A 21,403-nucleotide genomic window follows, 5' to 3' on the forward strand; every position below is an offset into this window, starting at 1 on the left:
ATAACCTCATTGGCAGGCTGGCCACTTCTGAGTGGGAGGGATCAGCCAGGAGCCCCCAGTGGGGCCCTTGGAAATCAGTTTCCAGGAAGGAACCACTTGGACAGGGGGCAGCAGGACTCTGACCTAAGTGGTGACAGGCAGGTGAGAAGAGACACACAGAGTAATAAGCAGGAGCCTCCCAGCATGCATCTGATCTGAGTTGGCCACAAGTCATTCCTAGGAACTCTAGAACTATCGGCTAGCAACGACTTATTTACTTTGCAACTGTGCGTCTTCAAAAGACGCTTGCCTTTAGAAGACACCGAGTCTTTCCTCCCGTTTATTATGTACCCCAGATCTCTGCTTTGTGACCAGGAAGCAGGACTGCAAAATCCAGAGCGAGGACAAAGACTCTCCATCCTGTGGGATGGCTATAAAACAGTTCAGGATTATAGGACTCAACTGTTGACACTCAGGAGTTGGAAGAACAATACAGCTGTTCTTCCAGATGCCTTATCTGGATACCAGTTTTTGACCTGATACTGACAGTTATTAAGCAGGCATTTCAAGGGCAGGAAACTGTTTTCCCGACACTACCTTTTTAGACATTTCAAGGCAAGTATAAAAATACAAAGAAAAGGCACTGGATTAAAAGCCCTGCAGGCGTTGCTCTGGCTCGGGGTTTAGGGAGCCAGGAAGCCTCCTGCAGACTGCCTTTCCTTTCTGAACAGCCTCAGTTTTTCTCATTCATAAAATACGGTGTTATCACTGAGGATATAGCTCAGAGGAAAAGCCTTCGCCCTGCACATGAGGGGCCCTGGTAGGGTTTCATTTCTAAGGCTGTTGGTCTAAAACCATCCCAAGGTTTGTTCTAGTCCCAGGATCCATTTCCACATTCCTCATGGAGGATAGGAAAGAGACACAAAGGCATGCTTTGCTGCGAGGCCTTGCCCCTTCCTGACTCAGGGAACTCCACGCTGCTCCTAATGGGTCTGCACTTTCTTTGCCCTGCTTCTCCTCCCTTTTCTCTGCTGTCTTACTGTCACTGTTTTCTTTGGGCAGAAGTAGCCTTGCATGCCTCTCTTCCCCACCTCAGCCTGACTCACCTTCTCCTGGAGGACAATTGCACACTCACTGTCTCCTCAGGCAAAGGCTCCTCAGTGGGCCTGGGCACCAGCGCTATGCACGCTTGTTTGCTGTGGTTTGTTAAATATCCAGAGTCATTTTCCTGTGGGTGTGTCCTTTCTGTTGCTGGTGCCCTTGTGCCCGGCTTCCCTGCCCAGAAGGTTCTGGGTGTGGAGGTCAGGACTGGGAGGGGAAGCCAAGGTGAACAGAGTCTCTTCCTGGCCAGAGGATTCAGGAAGAGGCTATGTAGGCAATCAAGCAATCAAGGTGACGCCATCACTTTCCTTCTTGACTTTTTTGTTTTTGTTGTTTTTTGGTTTTGAAAGATAGCTTGAGTCTCCCCAAATGAATGTTGAAGTAAGGCTGGGGGACAATTTGAAGGAGTAGCAATGGGTAAGCGGGACTTACCGTCCACAGTGACTTGGCAGGAACACTCGGCCTGGCCGGCGCTATTCTTGGCGACACACTTGTACAAGCCCCTGTCCTCAGGCAGCGCCTTCTCGATGGAGAGGGAGAAGAGGGATCCTGAAGGGAGGACAGGAAGTGCTGTGAATGACCAGGTAAGGGCTCAGCACCTGCCTGGTAGTGGGAGCACAGCAGGTGTCTTTACAAGCCCCTTCTCAAAGTGCAAGGGCAGAGGCTCGTGGGCATCTGGGCCTCTCCTCTCTGAACTCCTGTACACTCTGTTGATAACCACTCCAAGCAGCTCCCCCAGCAAGCCCCCCTCCCCCACCCTGCCGCTGGAGAGCCCTTTTGGGAAGCTGCAGCAGGAGAAAGAGTCTTTGTCAGTGGAAAAGAAGAGGAAGCAGGAGCACACGGCCTGCCCCTTACACAGGGCCTAAGGAGCCAGGCACAGACTCCCGGGGACAGTGGCCAGGAAGGAGTTACCTAGCAGTGATGCTGGGGACACTGCTGGGTAAAGGGAAAAAATTTTCCCTCCTACAAACAAACGAACCAAACCCCATGCATTTGCTGTGCTGTGTGCGTGGAGGTCAGATCACAACTTTCAGAAGGTTGTACTCTCCTTCTGTGGGTGCCAGAGTTTAAACTCAGGTCATCAGGCTTGGTGGCAGGTGCGTTTTTTTCGCATTGAACCATCTCACCAGCCCAAGGTAAAGGGAGCTTTGAGTGACCAGGTGAGTGAGTAGGAGAGGGTAGGAACCCTTGTCTAACAGGGACACTGGCCTTCGGGATGATGTCTTGTGAGAAGGTAGTGGCCATGGTCTGTGACTGTGGCAAATGGCGTTTTAGGAAGTGTTAGGGTCTGCTGGCGTCTCAGCGAGAGGTAAGGATGGCCTCTTTCCTCCCAGTCCGCATGCTCTACACTTGCCCGAGGCCCACCTCTGGGGGCCTGGAAGTGGACACGGGGAAGGCAAGCTGAGCACATACAAGACCTTAGGGACCCAGTCCATCCCCATCCAGCTCTCTGGCTTGTGAGGGAAAGCCATCTAAGAATGAGACCCGCGGGGCCAGCCAGGAGTGTAGGCCATCTGCTTGGTCCTACCTCGAGACGCATAAATTGGCCTATTGAACGGTATCCTGCCCGAGCCACCCAGTGTCAGTGCACCAGCCATCCCAAGAGAGTGGCAGAGCAGAGCTGTGTCCATCCAGCTGTCTGTAAGCTACTGGTTCTCACAACCTCCAGGCCTTGGGCACCGGAGGGCCAGCTGTTCCCAGGGGAACCTCTTTAAAGCGTACCCCTCACTACTGTCCCTTCTGCTACATTATGCATACTGCATGCTTTTATCTTAACTTGACACAAGCTAGAGTTATCAGAGAGGAAGGAGCCCCAGTAGAGGAAATGGCACCATAAGATAGATCCAGCTGTAAGGTGTCTTCTTAATTAGTGTCCATGGGGGGGGGGGGATAGGGGGCGATGGCCCAGCCCATTGTGGATGGTGCCACCCTGGGCTGCCGGTCCTGGGCTGCTGTAAGAAAGCAGGCTGAGCCAGCCAATGGAAACAAGCTAGTAAGCAGCACTCCTCCATGGCCTCTGCCTCAGCTCCTGCCTCCAGGTTCCTGCCCTGCTTGAGTTCCTGTCCTGACCCCCTTCAGTGATGAACAGCAATGTGTACATGCAAGCTGAATTAAACCTTTTCCTCTCCGACTTGTTTTCTGTTCATGGTGTTTCCTTGCAGCAACAGAAACCCTAACTGACACAATCTGGTTACGCAAAGCTGATGCCAGGAGACTCAGAGAACAAGGGTGGCATCAGTGGGGGCCCACAGAACCATACCCAGGCCAGAGAGATGGAAAGGATACACTGTGTCCTGGGACAGCATAGCTGACTGGTGTCCCCTCCCTCCTTCCCTTCCTCCCTCCTTCCAAGCTCTCTGTCTTCCCATGGTGACACGATATCTTCACAACTGCAACAGAAAGGATTTGAGCTGCAAGTGGTGTAGAAAGTCTGGCAGGAGAGTAAGGCCCGGGAGGCACAGGGACAGGGAGTGAGGGCAGCTATTCCATTCACCTCAGTGGGAAGGAGGATATGAGGATGATCCCACCTGAAAGACAAGGCTCAGAGGAAACCCACCTGCCCCTGTATTTCCCTGGCCTGGGAGGGCATTTGCTATGCCCCACCCCCAAGTCTCAGCCGGCTTCAGTCCTCGGGTTTTGTTTTTGTTTTTGTTCGTTTGTTTTTTATTTTGGGTCCCCAGCTGCCTTTGGCCTGAAACTTAAATGACAAGCACAGTGGGTAGGTGTGCGATGGCTTGGTGAAGAGCGGCATAGCTGAACAGGACCCCACCTCTCTCCCCAGCCCTCCAAACCCCCAGCAGAGCTTGGCCACCGCCGCTGCATGGGCCACATGTGTGCATGTGTTGGAGGAAGAGTGGGCAGGCTGGAGGCTGGCCACCCCAGACGAAGAATCTGGTATTTCCTGTGGGACGGCTCCTTCTTGACCTCCAGAAGAAAACTGTTTCCCACATTTTTTTTTTTTTGGAAGCCTCAGCCTGTCAGCCTGGTGGGGAGTCAAGAGGAGATGGGGATGGGGGAGGGGAGGGGAAGGGGGGAGGGGAAGCAGGACTGAGTGGTTCAGAAGGAGCTCTGTCAGGAGCCCCTCCTGGCTGGGGAGCCACTCTTCTGTGACTGAAGACTCTCTCCCCCAGATCTTCCCTTTCTTGAGTGTGTGGGGAGAGGGGAGAGAAGGGGCTAGGATTGAGGCTAAAGGGGGGGGGCGCTGTTCCCTGAACCCCTGGAGGCTCCTGATTATTCTGTGAGACTCCCTGACCAGCCCTGCTGGCAGGCACTGACCAACACAGTTGCTCATCTGGGGTTTCTTCCTTGGGCACAGTGTCCTTTGTGTCGCCACTAAGGCCCTAGCTGTAGCTGCACCTCTCCTGGGCTTCCCAGACAAACCCCATCTCAAGGCCATTGCTGAATCACACTCCTGTCTCCCATGCTATCTCTGAGGGCTATAACTTTAATGTCTGGAATGCAACTGCAATAAAAAAGTTATTGAGAATCCCCTGAGTGACAAGAGGGTATTTTCACAGCTGGGGATCTGGAAGGATCTATGCAAGACAAGGTCACGAACGCATAACCAACAGTACATGTTTATATGTGTTGTTGAAAGAGATCAGACAGTTTCTAGACAGAAAGAAATAGGTAATTCTGAGTTCTTCAAATGGATCCTACATATAAGCAAAGGGATTGTAAACATTAGTGCCTTGCATACAGTAGGCACTGTATAATTTGTAGGGTGAATTTATACAGGATTGAAAAGGCCTTCACGAGATTCCACCCTGAAAGCAATTAAAAATGAATCATCTCTTGACAACAGCAACAAAAACAAAGCATCGTTACAAGACTAGGAGAGCTGTTTTGCTAGGGGAAGCCCAGCCTGGAGGCAGGAAACAACACAGAGATAAAGGCCCTTTTAATGCTACCTCAGCCCTGCTTGGACGCCAGGGTCATTGTCCCCTACAGCCAAGACAATTCTAGAAAGGAAGGCCCAGGTGCCTGTCCCTGGAGGGCAGGCCTAGCTAATGGTCCGCTGAACACAGGCACCCTATCCCACACCCTAAGCCACTTCCACTTGACTGACCCCCCAAGAACCACCTAATGGTCAAATCCCACTGATGGCCATCACGCCTCCTCTAGGGATTCCCTCGGCACTGAGTGGGTGGGATGTGCTCCTGTTCTGGAGGCTCTGGGGGATCAGCAGGGAAGCTCCTGGATTCCTACACGGGTGTCCCCCAGCTGTGGGAGCCCTGAGATCTATGTATCGATTGGGTACAAAGAGGGTGTGGGTGTCTCTTGATTAAAGTGACAGGGGTCTGAGAAGGTATCCTGGAGGAAGCGAATCTTCATAGAGGGGGAGACTGACAAGATGGTGGGGCAGTCAGAGGTAGGGGTGGGAGGTGCTGGGGACAGGAAGACAGGCACTGCCCTTTCTACTCATCGTCTCAAATCACCGACTTTCAGGGACAACATCCCTCTGGCCCAACAGAACTCAATCCATTCCACACCCTCTTCTCCCCCCGGCCCCAGCCATCACCCTGACCTTCAAGGCAGGTAGGTGTTATGGCAGATGTCTGTACTGGATTCTTTCCCTCTGTGGCCAAGTTCACCTTGGCAGTCTGGGTCTCACTGTCATGCCCCGTGACCTCTTCAGCAACCTCCATACTTGTCTTTGGCCTGGAGTCAGTCAAAAACCCTTAAACCCAACTTTATGTGTAGCATTCCTCACTCCAAAATCTCTCCCACATGACTGTCTGTTGCTTTTAGACATATTCTCTGACAGGATGTGGGCTGAGAACCAGGGCCAAGTTACCATTGCCGGCCCAGCTAGGCTCATTTGCAAGCAGCCAGCCTTGCCCCAAGCTCTGTACAGGGCCCACTTACTGCTAACTTCCCTACTTCTGAAATCTGGCCTGCTTTCTGGGCTCACAGAGGGTGCAGGGGCTTCCTGACCAGTCATCCATTTTCCTAGCAATCAACAACTCCTTCTCTCAGACCTGCTCTGTGGCACTTGGCCTATGGCCTCTCTGCCAGATCTACTAGGGGCAGATTCACCCCATCTCTGGCTACCTTGCTGCCTTCCTGGACCTCATGAGTGACAGCTGATAAGCCCTAAGATGCATGTCCCTCTGACAAAACCCCTCTTAAAGATTTGGTCAGTACAGGCTTGGGAGGCAGGGCTAGTATTCAAAGAACAAGCACTCTACCCTTTATTGTGGTAAGGGCAGGCTCACTTCAAGGTCTCCTTCCTCCAGGGAAAAGTGTGTGGTCTTAAGAGCTGTGCAACCTTGAACAACTTACCTAATTTCTTTGTTAGAAAGATGTTTAGTAATGTGAGGATTAAGTAGACAGAAAATGTAAAATGTCTAGGATGGAGTCTGGACATGGCATTAAACTGGATATAAACAAGCTATTTTTTCTTTGAAATATTACTTGAAATTTAGTTTGGCCCACCTCCTCTCTCACAGTTTCTCTCCTTGTACTGGGCTGTCCAGCCTTCCTTCTCTTGTCATTGAAGGCCTTAGTCCCTCCTTTTGGAAGGAAATGGTGTTGCATCTCTGCTCTTACGATTACCCTAAGCCACCCAGCCCCAAGAGAAGTCAGCCACTAGTGGCTCAGGAACACTTTTGCCAACAGGGCCTGGGTCTGCCTTATACTGCTCAGTTGAGCAAACCCTATAGGTGGCCATTGGTGGCTCTGGCTTTGAGAACAGCCATATTTACCACTGTTTGAAGCCTCAATTTCCCTGAGGTTGGTGTACTCAGGGACAGCGTTGTGCAGGATTCTACCACTTACATGTGGCTGTCCTCCATCCTGCCTAGAGAGGTCGCTGGACGTGGTGGCTGGGAAACACTTCTGGCCAAGCTGTCTGAGTGAGGGCCTCCCAACGGGGGAAGATGGGTAACATCCACTGTCCTGGGCTTCTCACACCACCACAGTGGCCCTAAGACCTCCTGTGTGTGGACATCATAGAGGCAGAGCTTGCAGACACAGGGGGACAGATGGCTGCTAAACTGGGGACATCAGTGTGAAAAGGCTACTTTGTTAACACATTAGCAGAGGATTACACTATCTCTCTGCGGACAGAAATTTCCACTTTGCCTTTGGTTCTTCAACATGTAGACTCCACATATGTCTCTAGATCCCACTGGCTGAGTCGAGGAGTAAGGGACAAGGACACTGCTTTCTGCGATTCCTCCTTCCAAGTTTTTTGGGGTAGGCAGCTGTGGGATGGGGGTGAGGGGGTTAGTGGATGGAGAGAGGAGTAACCAGAGGACAGTTGGAGAGGAGGAGAAGGATGGCATCTCAGTGCACTGGCATTTGCTAAGACCTTTCCTCTCAGCCTCTGCAGTGACAGGCACATGCCAAATCCTGGGGACTTCTTCATGACCCTTTGGGGTCAGCTCTATCTCAGGCAGGACCCTGTCCCTCCTCCACTATCTACCTCAGTGGACTGTGGGATGTTGTCTGGCCTAGGAGTTGCAGGTAAGACTTGCAATTTATACAATTTATAATAATGTCTTAAACCACACTGTGGGCTGGCTAGGTGACACAGGAGCAGGCAAAGGTACTTTCCACCCGAACTACCCACCTCAGTTTCATCCCAGGGAATGTACACACATGGTGGAAAGAAAGAACCAACTCATACAAGTTGTCCTCTGACCTTCACACGTGCACTAGGCCAGTGTGTGCCCACACTCATAATCAATCAATCAATCATTCTCCCCCTCCCCCACACACATCTAGACACAGATAATAAATAAATAAATAAATATAAAAGAACAATAAACCACATCAAGAGACTGGGGATAACTCCCCCTCACTCCCCTGTAAACTGGCTCATTTGAGAACTCCAGTGGCCATGGGTGGCAGGACTTGCACCACCCTCCAACCAAGAATGCGAAACACCAGCAAACAAAAGTCTCATCCAAATTAGGAAGCGAGCAGCTCTGTCCCGAGTGAGCACAGCCACGGGGCTGTACTGAGTGTTTGGCTTGCCCACAGGTCCCTTCAGACCCATGATGTCCTCAAGACTGAGCTGTTGCTGACGCCAACCCCTAGCTCCATACCAGCATGCCATCACTCACTACTATTTCCTAAACTTCTCCATCAGTAATGGGCTCAGGGCCCCCACAGCGGACCTCAGTTCCATGTCCCCACATTTCCCAGTCTGCAAGCACAGTTCTCTCCATGGGGGCGGGGGAGACATGTTGGACACCCAGTTCCATGTCTGCTCACAGGAGACCTGGGTGGGGTGCCAGGAGAGGGCTTTGCCAGACAGACACCAAGACACAGCGTGGACCACACAGATCAGAAGCCCAACTCTCATCCACAGTAGGATCATGTATGCGCCTAAGGTCCCTCAGCAGGGAGCCTATCCTGTAAGTGAGAGGGGACAGGGATGGCTAGTCCACTCAGGCCATGGCTACAAGTGCCCATCAAGCAGACTGCACGTCCACGCTTTGACAGTGACCTGTGTAAGTACGGGCTCCCCAGCTTCCCTGCCCTCAGCCTCATTTACCTTCCTGGGTGAGGATGATGAATTTTGTGGTCTTGAGTGTCTTTCCATTCAGTGTCCAGGTGACAGTGGCGGGGGGATCAGAGGTCACCTGGCACTGGAGTAGCAGCTTCTCCCCCTCAGCCACATGGACATCTTGTAGCTTTTCCTTGAAGACTGGGGCCGAGCCTTGGCTCTCGGGTCTTTTCTCGTTGCCTGTGGCTCCGACATGCCCTTTCTTACAGTCCAGATCATTCTTAACCTCCTTGAGTTCTTCTCTCCCAGCGGCCTTCAGGGTCTCAGCAGGCCGGGCATTGGCCACCGGCTTCTGGGTCTCAGCAGGCCGGGCATTGGCCACCGGCTTCTGGGTCTCGGCCGGCTGTGCATTGCCTATGGTTCTCGGGGACCCCGCGGGCTGTGCGTTGGCTATGGGTTTTGGGCTCTCAGCAGCAGGTTTGGCATTGCCTGTGGGTTTCGGGGCCCCAACCGGCTGTGTATTGCCTACAGGTGTGGGGCTTTCCCCAGCCCTGACGTTCAAGACCTCGGTGTTGTTGCTGCCATTCTCGGCGGGTGACTTTTTCTTGCCACCTAGCACTGAGCGAAAGTCTGGGGTGGCAGCTTTCGGAGGTGGTGCCTTCTCAGGAACGGGGGTCTTAGGGGTTCCCTTCTTGGCTAGGACAGAGCGGAAGTCAACCTGCTGGGGACTATGAACCTTCCTCTCTTCCTCGGATACAGTCTTTGGCTTCACTTGCCGCTGAAGGTTGGCGCGGAAATCCATCTGCTCAGCTGGGATCTCCTTCAAGTCTTCTTCTGATACTGCCTTGGTACTCACCTTCTTTCCCAGGAGGTCACGAAAGTCCAGCTGCCCCACCTCCTGCTGGCGGATGGCCTCTTCCGTGTGCAGCCTGGTCTCCACCCGTCTCTTCAACAGCCCCCTCACGTCGTCTTCCCTGTCTCCCTCCTCTGGCCAACCGTGCCCTCTTGCTGGCCTGCCAGGCCTCAGGGTCCCATCAGGGTCACCATCACCAAGAGCACCAACTCCTCCACCACAGAGGCCCTCACGGCCGGCAGGCTCCCGCCCCCTGCAACAACCAGTGAAGGAAAAGGGGAAAGTAGCAGGAGGAAAAGGGGCTGGGTAAGGCAGAGACGTCAGGGGAGAGCAAATCCCTGAGGGCGGAGGGTAGGGAGGAGGGGTAAGGGGACGTGGGGGCCCGGCCAGGCTGTGTTTATAGAAGGGAACATTGGTGAGAGGCGCTCACTTGCCTAGTTGGTTTATTATATCGGTAATGACTTCAGTAGCCTTATAAGGGTGTGTGCAAAAAAAGAAAAAAGAAACGCACATCACCCCCTCCTTTGGCTTCCTCTGCCCTCCCTCCTTCACCCCCTCCCAATCTTTCCCTTTGGCTCTGGGAGCCTCAGTGGGAGGACACAAACAATCCCAGGCTTCAAGGCCAGGAGGAGGGTGCAGGGGCCTGGCTGGGCAACTCCTGGGGGGGGGGGCACTCACCGTAGTGGGGCTCTTGCAGGACTGTGCTGCAGCATCAGCGATACCTGGCAGCTGCACTCGCCAACCCGGTTCCTGACGAAGTCAAGGGTAGTACAGTGAGGACTATGAGGCTCCCTGGGCAAAGGACCTATTCAGCTCAGGGCTGGAAGGGGGTGCAAGGAAAGTGGAGACTTGGGTCATGGGCTGATGGGCCACAGAGGATGAAGGAAGCCTAGGGCTTAGCTGTGGCATCCATCCCAGACTTTGATTTAGGGTAGCACTCTCATCCCGTGGTCAACCTTGATTTTTACAGTTCTGGATTAAAAAGAGGGGGAAGGGGAACGAACTATCTGGGACAACAGCAAAGATCAGCGTCTACAAGTGGAAATCCTTCCTTAAGACTATCAATCACATACCCTGGTCCAAGAATAAAGGCTGCCGGAGGCTGTGGCGAGGCACTGGTCTATGCAGACAGGCTTTGCTCATCAGCCCAGTGACCTGACTCGATTCCATAGACCCTCAAAGCCGTGACAGTCACTTCCACAGTGGCTGGATTCTCCTTGAAGACAATCCCAGCCTCCCCCATTAACCAGAACATAGCGTGTTAAAAACCTAACAAGCATGTCTCCCAACATGGGTGGCCCTTTCTTTTCTTCCTTCAGGTGGGGAGGGCTCTGGAGTCTTTACAATCACAGAGCTGTTCGGCCTCCAGGGGTTCATGGCCCGGCTGAGGCCCCTCTTCTCAGGCGGGGGGGGGGGGGGGGGCGCTGAGGGGTTAGCAGAGCGGATTCAAAGCAGATGAGCCCTCAGGCCTGCGAGGCTGCCCTCTGCTGGTTTTTCAAAGTGATGTCTAGGAATTACCATGCAGGGCCCTCAGGCCCTGTGGACACATGTTTTGCCTTGCTCTCTACAGCAGGCCAGCTTGGTTTGGGAAGTGTAGGGAAGGGACCGTGGGGATTGTGCAAAGCAGTGTTGGGACCCTCAGGTCCCACACAATCCCCTGGATACCTTGTTGCTGGTTCTGAGTGACTCTTCCAGACCCTATGATAGACATCCCAGCTGTCAGCTCTGGGACCTCTTCCTTACATAACCTGCCTCATCTCCTCTATGGTTCTAACGGATTAGAGGCAACACTGTTTTTACAAGACAAACAGAGCACATGCAGGTTAAGTGACAGCTAGCAGAGCTAACTAGAAGGGACAGGGGCTGGGACCTGGGTCTACCTACATACAAGACTTGTGGCCGGCCTGCACACAGGTCTTGCTCTGGGATCTTTGTGTGTTTCTTAGTGTGTCTGTATACATGTGTGCCTTAACCACAAGTGTGGACACACACACACACACACACACACACACACGTGTACGGGTCCACCTGCTAGGCACCTGCATCTTGAATCTGGGAATACCTGCCCATGCCCCCTGCTTCCACAGTGCTACATCTACCTCAGTCTGTCTGGTGCTTCCTCTTGGAAAGATGCTAGCAGCCTACAGTGTGGCTCTGCTTCTCGGGGTCTGCGGATTTGCTCCTCACCCGTGGCCAGGGACCCATGTGAAACAAAGACAGGTCTGTTTGCTCCCTTCCAGCCCCCTCTATCTCCTCCTTTGCTCCACCCATTGCCTTTGTGTGACTCCAGGATGTGCCCGTGTAGATCTCTTCCTGTCACCGCAGCTCTTTCATTCCTTTATCCTCCCTGTCAGCACCTCTAATTTGTTCCTTCCTCCAAGCCCAGGTTCCTCGAAGCTACCAATTCAAGGGATCTGAAGAGCCCAGGCTAGACCTCTGTTTATCAAGCAACTCAATAGTGTCAGGCTGTGAGAATGTTGCCTGGTACCCTGATTCTGTCAGCCCACTGGGCAGCGCTAAGCTACTCTTTCTCTGCATCACAGTGTTGCCATGCTTGATGCTGGTGTGGAGCAGAGCAAGATGCCCAGTGAGTGTTTACTTGGTATCTCTTTTCCACACGTTCTCTCCGAGTTTCCTCTTGTCATAAGGAAGACAAAACCCAGGCATAGAAATCAGGAGCAAACACTGACCAGATGGCCCCACTTTACCCTAGCCACACTCTAGGAGGCTGTGAATCAGAGAGCTGGGCTGTCTGCTGAGCTGGAGCAAGACTTATCTAAACCTCCCCATGGAAAGATGCAAGTAAGGGCTCCTGTCATCGCTGTGATCTGTCCCCATGGTGGGAACTACAGACAAAGATAAGAACCGCCCCCCCCCCACCCGGCCCAGGGTCTCTGGCTCTACCTCCGCAACCTCAGACCTCATTTTGAGCTCTCCAGACAGCTGAGGGGCAGAGCACGGAAACACCATGACAGGGCCACTGGGGTAACAATTCCGAAAACCTAAACTGAAAACCTCTACCAGGCCTTTAAGGCAAGTCATGGGTTCTTCTGGAGCCTATAAAGTTCAGACGGACTCTTGGGACTTAACCAGCAGGAAGAGTATCTCGGAGACATCTTCAATATTACCCATACTCCACCACAAACCTGGGTTGAGACTGAGGCCCTGTCCTGGTGTTACTCCATAGGACACAGCAGTCACTCCTCAGGCTGCACCTGCCACAAACATAGAGACCACTGGCTCCCCTCTCCTGAGTCCCGCCTGTATCAGAAGCTCACACTCTGGTTGGAAGCCCTGCAACGTGTCCCTCCCTAAATCGCTGTCACATAGGATGATTTTTATATAGAAAGGCAAAGAACTAATTTCCTGGGAAAAATCTGTGTTTTCTGACTCCACAGCTGGAATTTGGAGCTGATGGGTTGCTAGCTCTCCTCTTGGTCTGAGCTGGTAAAGGGAAGGGGAGGTCAAAACTCACCCATCCCACCACTCTATGAACAGATTGGTTTTCTCCCAGCCCCCCCTGTCCCCCAGACCTCCTCCTTGAAAGGCCCTCCTCCACAGGCTAGGTCTGACTCCTGTCAGGACAAAGACAATGAGAGCGAACAAGGTCCCCTGGCAGGCCTGGCATGCACGCCTCAGGAGAACTTTCCACTGACTTGCTCCATTTTTGCTGGGGACAGAGCCAAGGCCAACGCAATGGCCTCCCGCAGGAATGAGGGATCTAGACGCTGGGAGGAAAAGGGCAAAGGATGCAGCAACAGGCCAGCATGAGTTCCCCGGTCCCCTAATCCCCGGCGCATGGGCAGACACTCCCAGAGACAGGCTGTCGGAACGGAAGGACATCTGATGGAAGTCAAAAGACAAGGGCTGGAACACATGGGCTCAGCTCGTGGCCATGAGCAAGTCAACGACCTGAGACCCCCAGTGCCCCTCATTATTGGATGAGAAGGCTAGATAATTTCTGCATTCCTTTCCAGCTGGGATGGTCTACATTTTATGACTGTCCCCAGCTGGTCCCAGACAGTCTGCCTTTTGCCCTTCCAGCGTAACCCCCTCTGTGGCCTGGCAAACTTCCCACGGCCCTTTGCTTTACGCTCCCTACCCCTTCCTTCTTGGCTCCTTTAACAGCCAAGTCCTCTTTCACTGGCCAAGGCCTAGTCTTTCTTTTTGCTTCAAAATCTCACAAAAAAAAGCAAGGAGGTGGAGGCAGGAGAATCAGGAGTTCAAGGTTATACACACCGAGTTTGAGGCTGCCTGGGCAATATGAGACCGTAACTCATAAAACCAAACCAAACAAACAAAATCTCACACAAAATAGTCCCATCTCTTATAGGATATCTAGCTCGATTAACACAAGTATCATCTCAAAGTACCATTTCTTCATCAGAAAGTTTTGACTAACCAAATCAGTTTTAGATCTAGTACTGGCCTATTGAGCAAGCCTGTAGGTTTCTCATCACAGAGGCAGATTTGTCCCTCCTGCTAACAACAAGTTCAAGTGTTAGACAAAGTCAGTTGACCTATTCTAGGCACAATGCTGATGGCAACAGGACAACAGGTGATTGTAACAGGGTCCTCTGTTTGGTTCAGATCCATGGAGCTCTGAGCAGACTCAAAGATCTCTAAGAGACAATCACTTTCTTTTCTTTTCTTTGTTTTTGTTTTTGTTCTTTCAAGACAGGGTTTCTCTGTGTAGCCTTAATTGTCCTAGACTTGCTTTCGTAGACCAGGCTGGCCTCGAACTCACATCAATCCGCCTGCCTCTGCCTCCTGAGCGCTGGGATTAAAGGCGTGCACCATCACCACCTGGCCTGCTTTCTTTTTTAAAAGGCTATTTTTTAAAAAATGCACTTCGGTACTTGGGGTTTGTTAAGCAGCCACAGCTTGCTGAGGTAAGCGAAAAGCGCATGCTCAGAGTTATTGCAGGCACAGTACTCCGTCATGGTAAATGCCGTGGCATGTAGCTTACAGAGCCGATCCTGAATGTGATGCGCTCACTACGGAGAACTGGTAAAGTCCAGGAAGGAAGTTACCAAGTAGTCAGGCACCCACTAAGGCCATGTCTAACCATCCTCGGGATATACCACAACCTCACATTTGCAGGTCAGGCGCCTATGCCAGTCTTAGGGCCGGAGAAGGCATTCTGTCTATCAGTCTAGGCTTGGCTTAGAATTTTAGGAGGTAGAGTATTTTAATAGGGAAATTTAACCTCTCTGTGGTTGTTTTATGTTATTACTTGTGGTGGATCATATCATCAAGTTGACAAGATCGAGGATCACGTAAGAGCCAAGCCTCTGGTCCTACTTGTGAAAGACTGTCTGTATTAGGTTAATTGACTAGGGAAGACCTGGGTGCCACCATTCCATGGCCTGGGCTGAATACAGAGGAGAAAGCAAGCTGAGCACTGACAATTCTGCTCCCTCTGCTTCCTGACTGCAGACACCTAAAGCTCCCACTGACCCAGAAATGAGGCAAAATAAACCCTCACTCCTTAAGTTCTCTCTCCAGAGTCTTTTATCCTGACATGATTAGTAACTAACACATTACTCCTTGTTTTTGTTTGTTTGTTTGTTTGTTTGTTTTCTAGGCATCAAACTTATGGCCCCACACATGCTAGGCAAGTGTCTGTCACTAGTAGTATCATTGGCCCCATAGCAAATTTTTTGCTTTGGGTTTTGATTTTTTTGAGATGGATCTCTCTACATAGCAGTGGCTATCCTGGAACTTACTATGGAGACCAGGCTGGCCTTGAACTCATAAAGATCCACTTGCCAAGTTCTAGGATTAAAGGTGTGCACCACCATGCTCTGCCCTGTAGCAATTTTTAAAAAGTAAAACTTATTTCTGATTTTTTTTTTTTTTGGTGCTGGGCATCAAACTCAGGGCCTTGTATAGACAGGCAAGCATGCTACCACTGAGCTACACCCAGCATCTATTTTTAATTCTACGCATGTGCTTGCATCTGTGTGTGGGTATAGGCAGTAAACGCAGGCGCTCACAGAGGCCAGAAGAGGGCATCAGATCCCCTGGAACTAGAGTTCCCGTGCAGTGTGGGTGCTAGAAACAGAACTTGGGTCCTGTGCCAGAGAGGTGTATACTCGTAAGCACTGAGTCATCGCTCCAACCCTCACCCCATCCCCATTCACAAAAGGATGGACTGGGATTCTTCAGTTCTTCAATAAAGTGTTTACTCAGAGGCTCACTTCTAGGGAAAAAAAACCCACACATGTAGAATGATGGCATTTGGCTTCCAAAGATGAGTTGTAAAAGGCGCTATTTCTAAGATGCGTCCGAGTTTTAGCCGCTGTGGTCTGGAAATGTGGGCCCCGAAGGTTCATGTATTGAAGTTTAATATCTCTTGTGAGGTACTAAAAAGGTAGAAACTTAATCCAACTATAATATTTAGACCTTGGGGGAGATCTAAGATTAGATAAACCACCAAGCGGAGTCTCTGTGATCAAAACCAGTGGCTGTAAAGATAAGACAGAGAAAGGCCACATGCATGCTCCCTGCCTCTTGTCCCATGATGCCTCTGCACCACCCTGGGACTCCGCCAGGAGGAAGGCCGTCACCTGATGAAGCTGCCAGCCTTGGACCTGCAGAGACAGACACTCAGCAACTCCCGCTTCATTTAGAGTTATCTAGCTTCAGGCATTTCCGTACAGTAACCGAAAGTGAGCTAACGCACCAAAGAAACTGTGAGATGATACAGTTGCTGCTTTAAGTTGTTAAGTCTGGAGCAATTTGTTACATAGCAACAGGTACCCAATACTAATCCATCCTCTTCAACAGCTATCCTCTTGTATCTCGGCCTTTAATCCACTTTCCCGCCCACTCTCTCTTGAGAGAAGCTCTTCCTTTGTAGTCCGGGGCTGGCCTCAAGCCCATGGCGACCCTCACGGCTCAGCCTCCCAAATGTTGAGCTTAAGGTGTGAGCTCCCCGGCCTGTTTCACGCCCCTACATCGCTCCTATTCTCCACACACCACATGATGTGCCAAGTCCGATACATAACGTGAGAGGAAGGACTCTCCAGTGAAGGCCTGTTCTACTCAACTGCAAGAACCAAGAGCGCGGTAACTACACGGGGCCTGCATCAGCCGCTGCTTCCTCGGGCTTCCCAGTCCTAGCTGAAGAGTCAGGAGGTGGGGGGAAGTGGGGGACTAGAGGAGAGGATGGGGGGAGTAAGGGAAGGAAATTAGGAAAAACAAAAGGAGTCAGGAGTCTAGGGAGGAGGTTATGAGAGGGCCAGGCAGGACACGCAGACTCACTTGAGCCGGATCTCATACTGGCCGGCCTGCCAGGGCTGCACGTTCTTTAGAACCAGGGTGAACACGTCTTCATTCTGAAGCAGCTCAACGTGGCCAGTATCCTCAGAGAGGGCTTTGCCGTCTCGGAGCCAGCGCACAGTGGGAAAGGGGTCCCCAGCTATGGCGCAGGAGATAAGGACGCTCTGGCCCAGGGAGGCTGTGACTGAACGAGGCTTGCTGATGAACCAGGGCTGGGTGCCATCATGAGGCTCTGGAAGTGGGCAGTGGAGAAACAGAGAGACGGAGAGGCCCTTCAGCATGGAGCCTGGCATCCACTCCTCTCTCTGCCATGGCAAATGGTCGGTAGACAGTGTGCTGTGGCCAGAGGGAGAGTGGTCCTGAGGGTACCTGCACTTGGCGTGCAGACACGGCACGTCCTTCTTGCTAATCGGCCTTGGTTATGTTATCAGAGGATAGATAGTACTGCTGTGAATTTGTGCCCTGACAGTATGGAGTCCTAGGCTGGTTGCTCATGATCTGCATCAGGTGTGACTGATGATAACTGGTACTCAGTGTATGTGCTTAGTATGTGCTTAGCCGCCTTTCCTCTTAAAAAGCAGGCTTCTATAGGAGAGGGGGGCTCATAAACCTGTAATTCATATCCCAAACCGTCAATACCAAATTAAGTATGTTACAGATTTCCCTCCGTCTTCCATCCAGCTTAACAGCAGCCTTGAGAGAGCAGGGACTTCAGATAGCTGGGAAGAAAGCCTCACTCCACGTGAGCTTGAGCTTGAGATAATGACCTGCCTCTGAGGCTGCAGTGGGACCAGAACAGTCTCCTGTGTTCCCCTCACCACTAATGGCATTTTAGAGCTGTATCCCTATCGTTCTCCCCCAAACCAGCTCAGGCTCACCTTGCACAGTGAGTATGGCCTGGGTGCGGACCTCCCCAGCACTGTTCCAGGCCTCACAGGTGTATGTGCCTGTGTCCTCCGGGAACACCTCTTGGATACACAGGCTGTGCTGGCCATCTTTCTGCTCGAAGTGGAAGTCCTCTGACTCCTGGATCTCATTTCCGTTGTGAAGCCATATGACTTCCGGAGGTGGGTTCCCTGAACAGAGAGCAGCAATGGGAGATTGAGAGGGGCTCCCTCAGCTGGGAAGCAACTGTGCACTTACTATGCTGCTACTGGGCTAAACATGCTACCAAAGTCTATGCCTCAGTTTCCTCACGTGCTGTGCGTTAGGAGAAATAACCGAGCCAATCTAACCTTTGCTAGCTGCCCACAGAATGGCACGGAGCACAGAGAGAACACCCAACTCTGAAGGTGCTCTCTGTCCTGCCCTGCCTCACACAGAGACTCCACATGCAGGAGATGGTGACGTCACGGCAGCTGCCTTGCAGACTGTAAGCACTGGGCCACCACACAAAGGTGGTCCCAGGACCCCAGCTTGCAGAGGGTTTCTAAATCCTCTCGGCGGGTAGCAGTGCCTGTTTATGCTTCTGGAATGTGTCGGGGTACAGATCAACGACCATACGAGAGTTCCTTAGGTGGGAAATCAGGGCATGAGGCTCTGCTTCCAGAGGGGTGAGACTTCTGGGGACCTCCGGGGAGACTTCAGAGCAGATGGCCATTTGTCTGCATAGGTCAGATACCACAGGCCTGTCTCTAACCTCTTGTCTCTAACAATTGGGTGTCCTGGTGATCTCCTGTTGGCATGGCAAATGTGGAAAAGAGACCTAGCCTCTGTCTGGGACTGGCGTGGAAAGGCCTTCATCCTCTCAAGGACAAGTCCTCAGGTTCTCTCACAGTTCATACTTATTGCTTTTGCAGATCTAGAGGAAGAAGGAAGCCAGAGATGGGTCCTCTCAGCTTTCAGAGCCATGGATAAGATCAAAGAACCAGGATGCATCCAAATACACACGTCTACTCTGCCAGGAGTGTGGAGCTGGGGCCTTGTGAGCCTCTCCTGCTATCCCTAGCAAGGGTTAGGGAACTTGGTCTGGATGCAAACCATGGTTCTCTGCCTGCTTCTGAAGGCTCTCTGAACGTCTCCTTTCTACCTTATAGTGTCTGAGATGGGAGAGGTCCCATTTTGCACCATTTAAAAACTTTCCAGAAAATCTTTAGGGTCTGTTAAGTATAGGCCCATGTTGTCTGCAAATTGGACACTTTGACTTCTTCATTTCCTACTTGCAAGCTTTTCGATTCTTTCTCTTGCCTTATTGCTCTGGCTAAGATTTCAACCACTATTTCAGTTAAGAGGGGGAAATACCAGATTCCCTGTTTTGCTCCTCATACAACTTGAAAGTGAAAGCAGGACTATTTGGGGACAGGAAGGGGCTGTTGGGAGGACAGGAAAGGTAATGAGTAAATATGGTTAAAGTACATAATGCATTTGAATAAAATGTAATGTGAAACTCATCAATTTCTACAGTGAATATGTACCAATTTAAAAAAAACTTCAAACTCTTTAAAATAAAAAATAAAAACAAAACAAAAAACCCAAACCCAAACCAAACCAAAGAAACAAACAAATAAAATCCCAAACACTTGACTAGAACTGGCCATATTAATCTTTAGCCATCTTCTTCCCCTGGAAAATATAACCTTGAATCTATAAATGCTCCTGAGATAGAAGAGCTGAGACGACAAAAGACTCCATTTCCTTGTACCCCTTGCTGATGGTTCTCTGATGATTTTCAGGGTATCTAAGGAGCAATACTCCATTGTCACATGACCACTCTCTTATACACTCCAAAGAGAGAGCTATATAGACAGACCTGACACCTGGACTGTCATAGTGACCTGGCTTCCATCCATGACTTTGAGATCAGAGAGGCCTTTCAGGAAGATGGGCGCGACGGGCTTGCTGGGAGCTGGGGGTAGAAGGTGTTCCCTCTCTCCTTCATTTTTCTTTTCTGTGTGGTGGAAATAAGACAGGAGGGAAACATTCTTTTACACATTCAACCAACGCAGTAGATGACGCTGCTGTGCTCGGGTCTGATGCATGCTGGGAGGTGCTGGAGATCACTGGGAACAAGCATGTCCCATGTCACTGCTTGGCATGACAATGCTCTCACCTAACAGGAGAGACAAAACAGTAAAGCTCCACAGAGTCCTGTGCAAACAAGCTCTGGGTCCACAGGAGGACCTCAGGCAGGAAGCTCACACTTGGCATCTTCATGAAGATCTTTTCCCTTAAGTTCGCTTTCCTTTTTGAATTAAGTGATACACTCACATGAAGGGCCTGTGTAAAGACTTCCTCCCGGCCTGGCTCCCTGGCACTGTCTCCCCAGAAGCAAACAATGTACAGTTTCTTCTTAATCTTGGCATACATGATATATGTATACAACACACACAGTAAATGGGTGAAGACCCCTTTTTTGTTTTTTAGATCAGCATTTTTTATTAAAGATTGGCATATATGTTACACACTGTCATATTTTGACATATGTTGATGTTATGGTATTTTTATTTATTTCTTATTTTTAAATTTTATCTGATTAATTTATTCATATTACAACTCAATGGTTATCCTCTCCCTTGTATCCTCCCATTCCTCCCTCCCTCCCATTTTCCTCTTACTCCCCTCCCCTATGACTGTGACTGAGGGGGACCTCCTCCCCCTGTATATGCTCATAGGGTATCAAGTCTCTTCTTGGTGAAGACCCCTTCTTACCTCTTCTTTTTGATGCTACATATCAAATCCAGGATCTTACATATAAATACACAGTCTAATACGAACCTATGCTCCCAAGCCCTTTTCCTCCTCCTCCTCCTCCTCCTCCTCCCCTTTCTGAAAAATGCACTAAAGCCGGGGGTGGCAATACACACCTCTAATCCCTACACTGAGGAGGCTGAGGCAAGAGTGGTGGGTTTGCGGCTAGCGTAGGGTAAGGTCACAACTAGACAAAGCAAACCTACAGGTGAGACGGGATTCGGTGATGGAGCTGTAACCTCACCTGCATTTAGCAAGGCTTTGTCTACATCCTATATCCTCCCTCCCCCCTCCCCCCTCCCCTCTCTCTGTGTCTCTGTCTCTCTCTCATCTCAAACTAGAGACAGGAAGCACGTCAGTGGGTGCCTGCAGCAGAACAGGGCGTGGGAGATGGATTAGAAAAGAGCATCGAGAAACAGAAACGGTCACTCTTTAGGTCAGGGTAAATATTTCATGAATATAAACATGTCTGCCAAGACTAAACTTACTGTACTTTCATAATAGTTCAGTAAAATCTAGGAGAGGCATGAAGGTAGCGTGCTAGCTAATAACAGGTGAAGGCCATGACAGCTTTCTGGGTGCAGGCCTGGTCCACCCTCTTCTCACCCAGCTCTCTGGGGAGACAGATGCACAGAAGGGCATTTCCTTACTTTTTCTATCCTCCCCTAAGCTGGCTTCATCCAGGAGGTAAGGCACTGCCTGCTTCACATGCAGGATGAGTCCCAGGCCGTCCAGTATCTATCCTCTCCTGTAGCTTTTTGCTGTTATTTATTTATTTTTTCCTGATACTAGAGGGTGTAAGATTAGCAGGTCAGGTGCTATGGTTTGAACTCACTAAAACATAGGGTGAACAAAATCAAATTATTATTCTTGTTTGTTTGTAGTACTGGGTATCGAACTCAGGGCCTGAGACAGGCAAGGGTTCTACACGATCCCTGGGAGACATAATAAAACTTCACTCTCAATATGGAGGCTCTGGAAAGGCACCCTCTGAGAGGCAAGGCCATGGAGACACCAGCCCTACCAAGTGAGTCAAG

The 21,403-nt window shown here is 50.9% G+C and overlaps 1 protein-coding gene across 6 annotated transcripts in view; it reads right to left on the bottom strand.

Moving 5' to 3' along the window:
* The window catches only part of MYLK (myosin light chain kinase), a 247,120-nt gene that overhangs the window by 75,947 nt on the left and 149,770 nt on the right, over window positions 1-21,403 (bottom strand). For 5 of the 6 annotated variants that reach the window (XM_084802385.1, XM_084802386.1, XM_084802387.1 and 2 more), the window contains exons 12-17: window positions 19,429-19,566; window positions 17,558-17,755; window positions 16,662-16,911; window positions 10,071-10,142; window positions 8,588-9,645; window positions 1,513-1,629 (exon numbers count right to left, since the gene is read on the bottom strand). In XM_084802385.1, the coding sequence (XP_084658511.1) occupies window positions 1,513-1,629; window positions 8,588-9,645; window positions 10,071-10,142; window positions 16,662-16,911; window positions 17,558-17,755; window positions 19,429-19,566 (1,833 nt within the window). Of the gene's footprint in view, window positions 1-1,085; window positions 1,232-1,512; window positions 1,630-8,587; window positions 9,646-10,070; window positions 10,143-16,661; window positions 16,912-17,557; window positions 17,756-19,428; window positions 19,567-21,403 lie in introns of those variants that run through there. The other variant, XM_084802388.1, reaches the window with a different exon arrangement.

The sequence above is a fragment of the Acomys minous genome, assembly GCF_964271855.1.
Source record: "Acomys minous genome assembly, chromosome: 11".
Classification (NCBI taxonomy): domain Eukaryota; kingdom Metazoa; phylum Chordata; class Mammalia; order Rodentia; family Muridae; genus Acomys; species Acomys minous.